Source organism: Channa argus, chromosome 13 (genome assembly GCF_033026475.1).
Source record: "Channa argus isolate prfri chromosome 13, Channa argus male v1.0, whole genome shotgun sequence".
NCBI classification, from domain to species: domain Eukaryota; kingdom Metazoa; phylum Chordata; class Actinopteri; order Anabantiformes; family Channidae; genus Channa; species Channa argus.
In genome coordinates, this window is record NC_090209.1 from 3,641,713 (window position 1) to 3,657,238 (window position 15,526).

The 15,526-nt window shown below is 37.6% G+C and overlaps 2 protein-coding genes and 1 pseudogene across 2 annotated transcripts; all 3 read left to right on the top strand.

The window, feature by feature from the left end:
* Nucleotides 1-283: 283 nt before the first annotated feature.
* On the top strand, nucleotides 284-3,578 carry LOC137140242 (P2Y purinoceptor 1-like). Its single transcript, XM_067528474.1, has one exon. The coding sequence runs from the start codon at nucleotides 422-424 to the stop codon at nucleotides 1,391-1,393; it is 972 nt and encodes a 323-aa protein (XP_067384575.1). The 5' UTR covers nucleotides 284-421; the 3' UTR covers nucleotides 1,394-3,578.
* An 86-nt stretch (nucleotides 3,579-3,664) lies between these two features.
* Nucleotides 3,665-8,620, top strand: LOC137139248 (P2Y purinoceptor 1-like; annotated as a pseudogene).
* A 1,979-nt stretch (nucleotides 8,621-10,599) lies between these two features.
* Nucleotides 10,600-12,558, top strand: LOC137140289 (P2Y purinoceptor 1-like). The gene has a single exon (XM_067528564.1). It carries the CDS (start codon nucleotides 10,629-10,631, stop codon nucleotides 11,598-11,600), a length of 972 nt encoding a protein of 323 aa, XP_067384665.1. The 5' UTR covers nucleotides 10,600-10,628; the 3' UTR covers nucleotides 11,601-12,558.
* The last annotated feature ends 2,968 nt before the right edge of the window (nucleotides 12,559-15,526 follow it).

A 15,526-nucleotide genomic window follows, 5' to 3' on the forward strand; every position in this document is an offset into this window, starting at 1 on the left:
AACTAATAAGGCCACATATTAAATGTTAAAAATGATGCTGGAAGCATAAGCTACCAAACTAGAGACACTCTAATTTAGTTTCAGTTTTACATGGTGAGAAAATGACATGAAAATGACAGAAAATCTACAGTTGACTTCACACACAAGTAAATTTAAACCTATACTAATATTGCAATGTGAACTTTCAATGGTTTAGCATAAATTAGATTTACTGTTTTTAATCTTTTTTTAAATATCAACGTGTTGTGATTTCCTGGACTTCATCAGGTGCAGATACTCAAATGTGGTTTTGTAAGCCTGGGGATTGAAACAGGAAGTCTCCTCTAAACAACGCGCACAAGTAATTCTGTAGCTATAAATCTTTAGAGCAGAGCAGCGATCACAGAGAAAAGGATTTCTACTGCCTGCTTGCCAGAAGACGATGAATACCACATCTTGTAAAGAGGTCAGCTTTGACTTTACAGGCAGATTTCTGCCTCCTGTTTACATCTTAGTGTTCACAATTGGCTTGGTAGCTAATGGATGGGGATTAAAGTCTTTGCTGCAGAACTGGAAGAAAATGGGAAATGTCAATGTTTTTGTTCTCAACCTTGGATTTGCTGATATTCTGTATCTGCTCACACTCCCGTTCCTGGTGGTTTACTACTTTATGAAGAGTAAATGGATCTTTGGACACGCGTTCTGCAAGATAACAAGATTCTGCTTCAACCTGAATTTATACGGCAGCATCGGCTTTCTCACTTGTATCAGTGTGTACAGGTACCTGGCTATTGTCCATCCAATGAAAGTTATGGGCAGATTAACTCTCACTCACTCTGTGGTTATCTCGATCACAGTTTGGTTCTTGGTGACTGTCCAAAGTCTTCCAGACATGTTCTACACCAAGACTTTAAACAACTCTAGCAGGTGTTTTGATACCACGTCTTCAATATATGTTGAGGATTACCTGAAATACAGCCTTGGAAGGACATTTACTGCATTTTGTATCCCATTCCTCATCCTGCTGGGCTGCTATGGACATGTGATTTTTGTCCTCTGCAGAGGAAAAACTATTGACAAGGTACTGAAACAGAGATGCTTGAAGTTGTTGTTCATCTTGATTCTTCTCTTCTCTGTTTGTTACATTCCCTATCATCTATTCAAGAACCTCAACCTCTGGTCAAGAGTTCTGTCCAAACACAAGATCTGCCATCAATGGTACAATGGAGTCTACATTGCTCATCAGATAAGTCGTGGCCTTGTATGTCTCAACAGTGCTCTCAACCCTCTGGTTTACCTTCATGGAAATGAGGAAATTCGTGCTCAGCTCAGACGTTTGCTCCATCACATGTTCAATCGTCCACTTACAACAACGTCACGCAGTGTGCCCATAACACAGATTATAAATGCTTAACATACAAAAAGAAATATGAATGGTCTTTTCTTAGAGGACATTTCAGCTTAGCTAAGATGTCTGCCACCATGGCATGCTGCCATGTGGCTGCCTATGTACACATACTTCACAGAATCAAGGTTTTGACTAATGCTTCTGTCATATTGCCACTGTGGTATTTTAAAAAAACTTTTAAAAAGAGAGGTTACATAACTGTGTGTTCTGTAAAAATGTTATAACAGGAAGTACATCATTTCAGTTGAATTGTAGGAGCTTCTCTATGTGCAAGACATCTGTATCACATCTTGCACACATTTACATAGGACAAAAAGCCAAAATACATAAGCAAAGAGCAGCAGAGTGCACCAACTTGTACAGAGATAATAATATTGTCAGTTACATGTATGGAGTGTCTGCCTGCAAAGCTTGGGTGTCTGTGACTGTTACGATGAAGCTGTGAAAAACTGATATATCTTGATCATGTAAGAAAAACAGTTCATGCATTTTATGCATTACACGACTGAAGGAAGATATGTCTTTAAAGAAGAAACAAAACATGCAAAAAAATCTGTTCAATTCCAACTTCAGTGATTATTACTGTGGCAAAACCAAAACCAATTGGATAACATATCTATTTGTCTAATGTAGTAACAATGATTCCTGGGCCAAATTTAGCTCTGTTTCATGTACTATAATGGGACACACATATATTTTAGGCGCAATGACAAATTCTTTATATTCTTTCTAAATAATTAGTAATTAAATCACAAAAATAAATGTAGTGCAGTGAAAAGAAATTAAATTCTTGTTGCTAAATCCATGCGACTACGCTGTGGAAAGAGACTTCATATTTTAGGAAGTTCATGGCTATAATCCTGTTAAAGTTTAATTTTTAGTGCAGGTTCATCTACATATGCATTGGGTGATGTGAGAAGTGTGTAAACACATAAAACCACAAATACAAAAGTGTGTAAGTACAACTTTATCCTCAACTGTCATTTTTTATAGCACCAATCAGACCAGACAGGCCAGATGTGACCCTGCAATGAATCTGGATTGATCAATTGTCGGTTATTTTTACTAACAGGAAGAAACAAATATAAGTAGAAGATTAGTGTCTAATGAATTTAAATTTGAAATCACCAATTTTCTGTGTGATGCACTACAGTTACTTTTGAATTTAATTTAAGTATCTATATTCTGATGGTGGAAATCTATTGATTATATACACTGTATGTATGTATGTTACACTGTACAGGAAGATTTATATATTTTGAAGATTTGATTCACAATAAAGGTTCAAAGATTCTAGGTGTCAAAGAAAGAAAGCAGAGTGACATCTGGTGGTTTACAAAACTCATGACAGCTATGTAAGATTGGAACAGAAACTCAGCAACTGATTGTCTTCATCTTAGCCTCATACAAGAGCAAAAACCTGGTTTTATTAAATCTATAATGTGTTTTTGTACAGTGTTGTGTTCAGTGTTCAGCATTGCCTTGAATGTTATTGTGCAAATGTGTAACAGACAGAAATGTAATAGTACATTTCCCAAATGCCCTGATATAAAATATTTCTGCTTTATTCATCTTCTGCTTTATTCAGTAACTTTATTAACTTTGTGGTTTATATTTACATATTTCATAACGTTTGGAATGTGGTGTGACAATGAAACTGATTAAAAGTTAGCATTTATTACTGTAGTTGATATTAGGTATAATGGTTGTTTAGATGATATTGTTTAGTGTACATCATGTTCCCCCAATATCCCTAAAGATCGTGATCTACTGACATCACAAAACATTACAGTTACTAACATAAGAAAAATGTGTACTGGTAACATTTATTATTATTTTGTAACTTGTAAAGCTTTATAATATTGTAAATCCAATAATTTAAAATATATTTCTGTTTTACCTGTCTTGATATTTGTTGTTTATTATAATCACACATTTTGCATAAAACACAGCCAACAGTTATATATTATTATATGTGATATTTTATTGTGTAAAACTGCATTTTATGATGTTGCTGGTACTATTTTATGTCAGTAGATCTGTAGATGTTTACATGCAGAGAAACATTTTTTTAAATTTTTTAAACATTTAGACACATATAAAAAAATATTTTGCAAAAAATAAAACAGGAAAAGTGACATTTCAAACACAGTATAAAACTAAACAGATATTAAAGATATGTGTGAAGGCGTTCTTGTGTGCGTGTTTGTTTTTGGTACATGGTTGGGCCCAGCTCAAATTTTGTTTATAATCCGCCCCTCACTTGTGGGTAGATGAATGTTCGTGTGGGGACCAGATGATGAGGACCAGATTCTAGGCCCCACAAGTATACAACTAACATTTAAAGTGATGACAAGACATAAAGTTAGGGTAAGGAGTGTTAAGAACTGGTTATGGTTACAATAAGACACAAAAAATTAATGTATATTCTAATTTCATTTTCACTGTGTGTGTCTCTATGTGCATATGTGTGTGTGGACGTGTGTGTTCATGGCATCTCATACATAAAGGGGGTCGTGCCATAACCAAAATGCAAAGAGATGCAAGAATAAGAGAATAAGAACAGCTGACTACATTTTTGTTGGCCCTGTCCAGTACTGTGCATAGGCTGTAAGTTCATGAAAAACAATAATGTGTTTTTGAAGTACAATTGTCTTATTAATATACTGTAATTAAAAGTTATGAGGAAATTCTACGAAGCCACACAATTATAAATTCCCATAAATATAAATAGCACTTTTAACAGGTCATATTCATTGTGGCTATTTATCACCTTACACTTTTGTTTTATTTAGTGTATATTTAATTTATCAATTTATTCAGACCTGTGTCCTGAATTTACCAGAAGATAAAACCTAAAGCATGCTAAAACACCAACATGTGTCTCAGGCGGTTTTTTTGGGCCTGTTTACATATGTCATGGCAAAAATAAATAAATAAATAAATATTTGGTCCTAGATACCTCACGTGCAATCAGTAAAGAAGCCTCAACATCCAAGATGTTTTTTAGGGTTTTATTATCCTGCAAGAGAGAAGTACATCGACAGAGTTTCATTTCTCCATCCAATGCAGTTCTAAACTTCATACATTCAGACATAATTTTATAACCTTCTGTTGCTGGGCAGACCATCTCCCACCCCCAGGAAACTGCCCCTGGCCCTTTCTCCTTTTGTGGAAACCATTTCCCTTTCCAGGACTTTGATAAGCACCTGTGAGCATGGAGTAACTCTGGGTCCGAGCCAGTGTGGGATGGTCTGCTGTTAGACAGCAACTGACCCTGTAGCAGCTCTGCAAACACTTCAAGACAAAACATATATACGAGACAAAGTTTGAACAACTTACAATCTTTTAAACATTCTTCAAAAGTACATTGGGTAGAAGTTACTATTATAACTAGGTAAAATGCTAAGGATTAAATTTAATCATCATTTAATAATCTGTCTGTGTCACTTTCAGTGTGCATTCTGTGATAATAGGATGTAAACCACAAGACATATTACTAATTTCTGCCCTGCAGTGTGAGATTCAATCTATATAGTGCATTTCTGGTTTAATTCCACACAGTTTCTAAGAGGAATAAAAGCTGACCAAGAAGGCTCAGTTAATTCAAACATTTGAGACATCAATGCACCACAATTATAAATTACCAAGAACATGTATTTCTTGGTTTCCAGGATAAACAATAAATACCACATATTGTCCTCATATCAGCTCTGACTTTACAGACAGATTGCTGCCTCCTGTTCCCATCATTAATTATTTGCTAGTTAATGCCAGAAGTGAAGAAGATCATTGAATCTCAGAAATATGTCCAACCATATCTTTACTCTAAATGGCAAAACTCTGGCCTCGAGTAATACTACAAGGACCTGTGGAGTTATATTTGACCAGGATTTGTCCTTTACCTCACATACAAAACAAATCTCTAACAACCATTTTCTAACTATGAAATTATGCCAAAACTATGGGCATCCTATATCAAAGTGTTGCCTAAAAACTAGTTCATGCATTTGTTACTTCTAGGTTGGACTACTGTAATTCCCTACTTTCAGGATGCCCCGGTAACTCCCTAAAGAGCCTGCAATTAATCCATCAACTCCACTGTGACTTAGTCAAGCTATTGAATGTGCATAATTTTCTGGTAAAATGTGAATTTTCTTTGTTTTTGTGTAATCAAAGGACATCAGAAAATTATTTTTCTGAAAGGAGGAATGAAAAGAGATCTGCCAGCTGGTAGATGAATCTGCAGTTTTGTTTTAATATTGCATAGCTGGTAACCAAAGCTTTGAGTCTTGATTAAAGCAGCAAGTGGTGAACAGCATTCAATGTGACAGTAATGCATGTTAACACTACTTTTAAAATTACAGTGCCCTTTAAGAAGGTTGTATAGAGTTATACCTTAGAAGCAGCACATCAGTGGTGCTTTAGCACTTAGAATCATCCATCCATTCATCCAAACCATATTTACACAGACTACCACTGTCCATGTCCTAAAAACAACTGTCCTCATAGCAGGACAGCTCCTGAGGTGCTAAAAGGTTGATGGATGGCTGAAGTGTCAGAACGTGACTGTGCCCTATAGTACAAATACAATGTAAGAGAAGAATTTACTATACAGACAATACTGAGTGACTACTAATGCATGAAATGTTGATAAAATGTTTAAAAATGTATCAGTCAATTTTTCAAATTAATGTTCAAATATACCTTTAGTAGACCACAACATTGTTTAATTTTTGCAGTTTTGTTGTCTTTTCCAGTTTGCTGGTACAGAGTGGTTGCTAAATTATGAAAAGCGACATACTGTATGTGCATCACTAGGTCCACAGCAGTGAGACACTAAGTGCTGTTAAGCTATAGAGGAATGGATAAAATGCTACTGAATTAATAATATTTAAAATTGTGTTTTTCCATGGGCATAGTTATTTTTTGAACTGTAACATGTTGTGTGCAGTATGATTGTGTGCTTTGTTTATAAGCCTTCGTTTAAGTACGTTGCAAAATAATTCATACCCTTGGAAATTTTTCACCTTGTCACATTACAGCCACAAATGTAAATGTATTTTATTAGGATTCTAGGTAATAGACCAACACAAAGTGGATATGATGAATGGTCTTCAAAATATTTTACAAATGAATATCTGAAAAGTGTGGCGTCCATTTGTATTCAGCACCCTGAGTCAATACTTCGTAGAACCACCTTTTGCTGCCATTACAGCTGCAAAAGTCTTTTGGGGTATGTTTCTAGCAGCTTTGCACATCTAGAAAGTGACATTTTTGCCAATTCCTCTTTGCTTAAGCTCAATCAGATTGATCGTCAATTCTGACCAGCCTCCCTTTCCCTGCTGAAGAAACATGATGCCGCCACCACCATGTTAGGGTGTTCAGGGTGACGTGCAGGGTTAGGTTTCAGCTACACATAACATTTTGTTACATTGTGGTCTAATCTAACCAGAGCACCTTCTTTCACAAGTTTGCCTTGTCCCCCACATGGCTTTTGGGGACTTCTTCTGGCTGTCTTTCAACAATGGCTTTCTTCTGGCCACTCTTCCATAAAGGCCAGATTTTTAGAGCGCAAATAGTTACTAATAGTTGTCCTGTGGACAGATTCTCCAACTTGAGCTGTGGATCTCTGCAGCTCCTCCAGAGTTACCATGGGCCACTTGACTGCTTCTCTGATTAATGCTCTCCTTGCCCGGCCTGTCAGTTTAGGTGGATGGCCATGTCTTGGTAGGTTTGTAGTTGCGCCACAGTCTTTCGATTTTCAGATGATGGATTGTACAATACTCCGTGAGTTCATCTTCAAAGCTTGGGATATTTTTTCATAACCTAACCCGGCTTTAAACATCTCCACAACTTTATCCCTGACTTTTCTGGTGTGCCTCTTGGACTTCATGATGCTGTTTGTTCACTGATGTTGTCTAACAAACCTTCACAGAACAGTTGTATTTATACTGAGATTACATTACACACAGGTGAACTCTATTTACTGATTAGTTGACTTTTGAAGGCCAGTTGGTTCCACTGGATTTCAGTTAGTGGTATCAGAGTAAAGGGGGCTGAATACAAATGCACGCCACACTTTTTAGACATTTATTAGTTAACACAAAAAAACAAAAAACCCAATTAAAACCAACTATCATTTTCCTTTTACTTTACAATTGTGTACCATTTTGTGTTGATCTATCACAACACAATCCCAATAAAATACATTTATATTTTAAATATTATATTATAAATACTATATTATATTATAAAATGCATTACAATACCTATTATCGAGGTCTCAGTGGGTGGTCATACTTGGGTGCATTATATTAACAATTGGTTCCAATCTTTTGCCCCCCTCGTTGAATTTAAACAGGGTGGTCAAAATATTACAACTACTGTAAGTCGGAGCCTTGTGTGTCTCAACAGTGCTCTCAACCCTCCTATTTACCTTCAAAGAAACTAATTGTTACTTTCCCTATTATCTATTCAAGAACCTCAACCTCTGGTCAGGAGTTGCTGGTGGTTTACTACTTTATGAAGAGTAAATGGATCTTTGGACACGTGTTCTGCAATATAACAAGATTCTGCTTCAACCTGAATTTATACGGCAGCATCGGCTTCCTCACTTGTATCAGTGTGTACAGGTACCTGGCTATTGTCCATCCAATGAAAGTTATGGGCAGATTAACTCTCACTCACTCTGTGGTTATCTCCATCACAGTTTGATTTTTGGTGAGTGTCCAAAGTCTTCCAGACATGTTCTACACCAAGACTTTAAACAACTCTAGCAGGTGTTTTGATATCACGTCTTCAATATATGTTGAGGATTACCTGAAATACAGCCTTGGATGGACATTTACTGCATTTTGTATCCCATTCCTCATCCTGCTGGTCTGCTATGGACATGTGATTGTTGTCCTCTGCAGAGGAAAAACTATTGACAAGGTACTGAAACAGAGATGCTTGAAGTTGTTGTTCATCTTGATTCTTCTCTTCTCTGTTTGTTACTTTCCCTATCATCTATTTAAGAACCTCAACCTCTGGTCAAGAGTTCTGTCCAAACACAAGATCTGCCATCAATGGTACAATGGAGTCTACATTGCTCATCAGATAAGTCGTGGCCTTGTGTGTCTCAACAGTGCTCTCAACCGTCTGATTTGCCTTCACAGAAACGAAGACATTTCTGCTCGTCTTGGACATTATTTCCAACAAGCTGTCATGCGGCTGTCCATCCCCCCCTAGTGAAGTTCCCCTCTGATATTTTATTGGAATTGAACACAATTTTCCATAATTACATATTTACTGTACAGGATGAAGTTTTGACCAGTGTTGTTGTCCAACAAATCTCAACAAGTATGTTATATTTCAGAAAGATTTGCGGAGAAAACATAAGCACCTGTTATGGTTCTGGTCCACTTGGCATCTGTCAATTTTGTTTCTGGGTAAAATTTGCATGTTCTCTCTATGCCTGTGTGGGTTTTTTCTGGTTACTGCAGGTTCGTCCCACAATTCCAAAACGCAGTTATTTGGTGGCTGTAAATTATCTGTAGGTGGGTCTGTCAATCATCTATATGTCCAGACTTGACAGGATGTACATCTCCTGTTGTCCAATGACAGCTAAGATTGGCTCCAGCATCCCACAACCCTTAACCTGCACGGGGATAGTGTGAATGTATATTAAATACAAGAGGTGTTCTACCTGCAAAGCAGTGCGATCTCTAGCTACAAAGCCCTGTAATGATGACAAACTGCAAAAAATATTTAAATGTGGTACAATATCTCACTAGGGATTAACATAAACATTTTTAGAGTTTATTCGTTGTTTGAGTGAAGTAAGCCTTAAAGAATCCTGAATGAGGGGGAGGGTCCCTTTCAAATACCACAGACCATCTACAGGCCTAATAAACCGTCAGTGGCAGACAATTTATTTGAATTTCATAAAAAAAACATTCATATTTGAACAAATTCCCATCTGTGTGTTAATATACTGTACAGTTATCTTTGGGACAACTACACTAGCTAATAGACAGATTACAACAAATATTATTTTCATTATTTAACTTGACGAACCTAATTAATGCCCTTGTTGCAAATCTTGCTGCATGTATAAAGCAAAAACTCACTCTAATAATAATAATTCTAATATGCCTCAAAAATGTTATTTTTTTGTAGTAAAAATATTTGGACTGTTGCTTACAATAAAAAGGACAGCTTTGAAGGAGCTGGACTCTTTAGGTCAGTATGCTCTCATTTATTTCCTCACTTGGTATTTGTGCTCCAGAACTTCCGGAGGAGCCAGGGATCAAACCAGCAACTAGTGGATTAGTGGATGACCGCTCTACCTCCTGCGCCACAGAAGCCCTGACCATGCAACTGCTTGTTAGCTATTTATTTCATTTATGAGTCATCAAAACTCGGGGTGTGTAAATGTAAGTGGCTGTAACTCCTGAATGGTTAATGTCTGACTTTTGTCAAACCTTAAAGCTGAAAGTGTTGACCTTGCTCACATCTTGAGTGTTTTATTATAAATTTAATGAGGTTGTTTTACAGAGGTCAAGTGCCAAAGAAGGCATCATTTCATGATCAGTTTTTCAACATTTATGAACTTGACTGCATCTAGATTACACACCAGCTTTCTCAAGAATGGCAATTCATCACAGGAAATGATAAGTTTTTATTTAAAGCTGACTACTATCAGATAACTCCTCCATGCTGGTGGGTGTAACTGAGGCAAATTGCTGTGTCTGATACACACACTGAAAACTATAAAGTTTTCTGACAACATGTAAACATTTTATAGTATTTATTTTGAAATAATGTATCACTATACTGCAGTCAACTAATAAGGCCACATACTAAATGTAAATGTAAATGATGCTGGAAGCATAAGCTACCAAACTAGATACTCTTTCTTCTAAATATATTCATAGGTGAGAAAATGACATGAAAATGATAGAAAATCTACATGTGACTTTACACACAAGTAAATTTAATCCTATAATATGATTGCAATGTGAACTCTCAAGGGTTTAGCATAAATTAGATTTTCTGTTTTAATTTTTTTTTCTACGCATTGTGATTTCCTGGATTTTATCAGGTACAGATAGTCAAATGTAGTTTTGTCAGCCTGGGGATTGAAACAGGAAGTCTCCTCTAAACAACGCGCACAGTAATTCTGTAACTATAAATGTTTAGAGCGGAACAGCGATCACAGAGAGAAGGATTTCTACTGCCTGCTGACCAGAAGACGATGAATACCACATCTTGTAAAGAGGTCAGCTTTGACTTTACAGGCAGATTTCTGCCTCCTGTTTACATCTTAGTGTTCATCGTTGGTCTGGTAGCTAATGGATGGGGATTAAATTCTTTGCTGCAGAACTGGAAGAAAATGGGAAATGTCAATGTTTTTTTTCTAAACCTTGGACTTGCTGATATTCTGTATCTGCTCACACTCCCGTTCCTGGTGGTTTACTACTTTATGAAAAGAAAATGGATCTTTGGAGATGTTTTCTGCAAGATAACAAGAATCTGCTTCAACCTGAATTTATACGGCAGCATCGGCTTCCTCACTTGTATCAGTGTGTACAGGTACCTGGGTATTGTCCATCCAATGAAAGTTAAAGGCAGATTAACTCCCACTCACTCTGTGGTTATCTCCATCACAGTTTGGTTTTTGGTGAGTGTCCAAAGTCTTCCAGACATGTTCTACACCAAGACATTAAACAACACTAACAGCTGTTTTGAGACCACGTCTTCAATATATGTTGAGGATTACCTGAAATACAGCCTTGGATGGACATTTACTGCATTTTGTATCCCATTCCTCATCCTGCTGGTCTGCTATGGACATGTGATTGTTGTCCTCTGCAGAGGAAAAACTATTGACAAGGTACTGAAAAAGAGATGCTTGAAGTTGTTGTTCATCTTGGTTCTTCTCTTCTCTGTTTGTTACTTTCCCTATTATCTATTCAAGAACCTCAACCTCTGGTCAAGAATTCTGTCCAAACACAAGATCTGCCACCAATGGTACAATGGAGTCTACATTGCTCATCAGATAAGTCGTGGCCTTGTGTGTCTCAACAGTGCTCTCAACCCTCTGGTTTACCTTCGTGGAAATGAGGAAATTCGTGTTCAGGTCAGACGTTTGCTCCATCACATGTTCAATCGTCCACTCACAACAACGTCCCGCAGTGTGCCCATGGAACAGATTACAAATGCTTAACATACAAAAAATATGAATTATCCTTTCTTTAAAGACAGACATTCTGATATTGAAATATTGTATTGCATCATCTTCTAACTCCTCTCAATGTACATATACTTTAAACGGTCAATGTTTTGACTAATGCTTCTGTCATACTGCCACTGTTGTATTAAAATAAATTGTGGAAAAAATAAGGGCACCTATTGTGGTTTTGGTGGGGAGGCTTAGTACCATGTGTGTTCTGTAAAAACATTATAACAGAAAGTTCATCTTTTGAGTTGAATTGTAGGAGTTTCTTTTTCTGCAAGACTCTATCAATCACATCTCGTTATCATGATCTGCCCCTGCTGACTCCTCACATTACCTGCCTGTCTGTAACCCATCCCTCCAGACTCCGGGTTCCTTCCCCCATGCAGTCTGTGTCGTCAGTCCCCGAGTATTTCCCATTTCTGGATTGTTTAAATTGGATCTTGGAGTGTTTGACTATTGCTATTGCATCTTGGATTCCATAAGTTTTGGATCTTGTAATAGGAAACCCTTTGGATCTGGGGATTCTGAGTTGGAGCTTGGATTGTGGACATTTACTACTGGCACTGTGATGACCTAAATGTTTATTACTTATTTACCTGTTCTCCTGCATCATAACAAACATTCCACTGTATCCTGAGCTCTTCTATAAAAACTATGCAGCAATCCCCTGCAGTCTGCTTCTCATTCCTGGTACCTCCACCTCCCATCCACTCGCCTGTTCATCCGTCATTTAACCTCCCTCCTGGTTTCCCCTTTTGTGTGGCTTCCGACTCACTCACCTGCCCCTCCAACCATACGTGGTATTCTTCTGCCCCTGCTGTCTCCGGCTACAAGTAAGCCCCTTTAATAATGACAACAATGATGATTTAGCAGGGGAGTGAAAAGAAGGCTGAATTTAAATAGAGGAGGGAACAGGCGCAAACCATCAGGCACAAACAAAGGCAAAGCTGGGGAAAAGAACCAAGTCACAGGAAGTAGGGTGAAGGGGCCACAAAATAAAGGTCCAGGAACAGGAAGTGCACTGAGATCCTGACACATTGCCTATCATGCACTCAACCCTTCATGGAAATGATGAAATTCCTGCTCGGCTCAGACATTTGCTCCGTTCACATGTTCAAATGTTTGTTTTTGTCAGACTCTAGCTCTGTGCCTGCAGCAAAAACTGTAGAAGAACATTTAGAATGTAAGCAAGTTTAAAACTAATTCTGTGAAACTAAACTTGACAGTCTATCCCATACTTCCATTTGTGTCAAATGTAACTGAAATTCTCCTACAATTTTACTGCTTTTATATTTGTGTCTTTTTATACTAAAAGGAAAAAATTGCATTGGAACATAAAATAGCGTTTAACAAAAAGAAGAAATGTAACACTGCAAAACAAATTTAATCTTTCTGTGACCAATACACGGAAATCAGAATTTACAGAAATTGGTCTTTTTTTTCTTTTTCTTTTTTTTGTTAGGTACATATTAGTAACATATTACAAGTTGTAAAATTACTTATGAAAACTTAGTAGTATTAGGTTTTTCAGGGCTCACTTGAAATTTGGGTCTGATAGAAATGGTGCCACTGTATATTCTGGTTTGTTTAATGTACATCTACATGTAAATACCACCAAACTAATTTGGAAATTCAAAACTTTGGTCTCCAAGCTTATTTGGATCTTACACCCAAATGTCTTCAGCGTACAGAAAAACTAATGAATGAACCTTGCTGTTCCAATACTTCTATCAGTCTGCAGATTAACCTCCTGTTTCTTGGCTTTTATTTTGTCACCCCTCTATTTAATTTCCTGTTCCATAATTCACTTCAGCAACATCACGACTGATCAGCAGCCTCGATTGTTTTAACCTGTTGCCCGACCTATTTGAACCCAGCTCTCCCCCAGATCTCTGCAAGATGGACTCTCTGCATCCTGACAGTGAGCCTCTTCCAGCCTCTCCTGCTAACCTGTCTGCTCACCTATCTGCCATCTGCCTCAACATTGCCTGCCCTGGATAGCCACCCACACTTCTCAGCCATAAGTCCTATGCTATATTGTGGTCTGATCCTGGAAATGTTGTCATTTTAGAATTAAATTGGATCTGGTCTATATTACCAGATCTATATCTGGTTAGATCTGGTAATATAGACCATCGTATATTACACGATGGTGCGACCCATGACTACTGGATATTATCTGTTGTATTTGGCTTTGGTGTATCACAATACACCAAAGCCAAGTTTGCTTCTCACCTGTCCTCTTGGAGACACTCCACTGGCCACCTGTTACTTAGCTGTGCTATCTGGTCCTCCATATTACCTGGTCACCTCTCCCTACTACTGTGTCTCTCCAGTAGAAGTGAGTGTCTGCTCACTCATATATCTGCATTGTTTGCTACACACTTACCTATTTTTCTATGGCAGAGTCCCAGAATACTCCAAGTCACTTGATCGAACTCACCTGGAACCATGTTTATTTTTTGGATGTCACTCCACTCATCCACCACTCACTCACTAATCTGATAATCAATAAAGCATGGTAACTATATGTTGTAATCTGAACTTTTTGGGTCCTACTTACTACCCTCACACTTTTGGAGAGGATGCTATGACTGAGTTTAATACTTGTGGGGGAACATATCTTGTCAGAGTTTATTCATTTCAGGGATTTGGTCAGAGGAGGAGAACCAATGCGGAAGTGTGCTCTCTATTAAAAAGCCACTAGACATTAAACCAGTGGGAATTGGAGATTGTGTCATCAGCACTTACTCTAAAAATACAGCTCAGATATTTTAGTTCCTTTTAGCACTTTACTCAGTTTCTCTCTTAAAAATGCTGAGGAACAGTTTTCCCACTTGCAACTAGCTGTTCCTTTCCTTTCATACAAAAAGATTCACCCTAAAAGTTTAGAAATTCTAAAAATGAGCCTTTAATCCTATCTCTATTGGCTCTGGGTGTCTAGGGATGGTTTGAGAGTTTTGGTTCTTTGGACACAACATTAGATGAGGAAAATAGAGTAAATGTTAAAAAGGTTTATTATAGGACAATCAGTGTGAGGTAGAGGTGAGGATCAAGTGAGATGACAACAGCTGGGAAGAGTGAACTCTGTCTGCAGTTAGGCAGTGAACAAATTTCCCCCCCATACCTCATACTGCTGCCATACTGGTCTTGTCACTTCTCGGCTTGACTACTGCAACTCCCTTCTGTTTGGTCTTCCCCAAAAAACCTTTCAAAAACTCAAATTTGTACAGAATTTAGCAGCGTGCATCATCACAAGAACTCCATCAACCGGTCACATTACACCCGTTCTACAGCAACTCCACTAGCTACCTATCACATATCTTGTATTCATTACAAAATACTGTTACTTACTCATAAAGCCAACCATAACCTCGCCCCTCTGTACATTGCCATCCTCCTCCCTATCACGATACCCGCCCGCACCCTCAGATCTTCCAACTTACTGTCCCTTCCGCTCTCATGAATAGGGGGGCAGAGCAAATGAATATTTCTTGTGTGGGAACACAGGTTAGTAGTAGGGGAAGCATACATTTATCACAGTTCCAATATCCAATGTTGAAAAAAAAAAACTATTGAGAAAAAACGAAACAAAAAACAATAAAAGGAAAATCACATAATGAAACAAGTCTTGAAAGAAGTGCAATGCAACCTATAAGATCCATGTTGAGGACTATCTGAAATGCAGCCTTAGATTGACTCTACATTAAAAAAAAAAAAATCTTAGAGCTACATTTTGTATCCCCTTCCTCATCCTGCCCGGCTGCTATCAACATGTGATTGTTCTCGGTCACAAGAATTATACTTACAATGTACTGAGACAAAGAAGTTTGAAGTTGTTGTTCAGCTTGATTCATCTTTTCTCTGTTTGTTACTTCCCCTATCATTTAGTCAAGGACATCAACCCCTGGTCA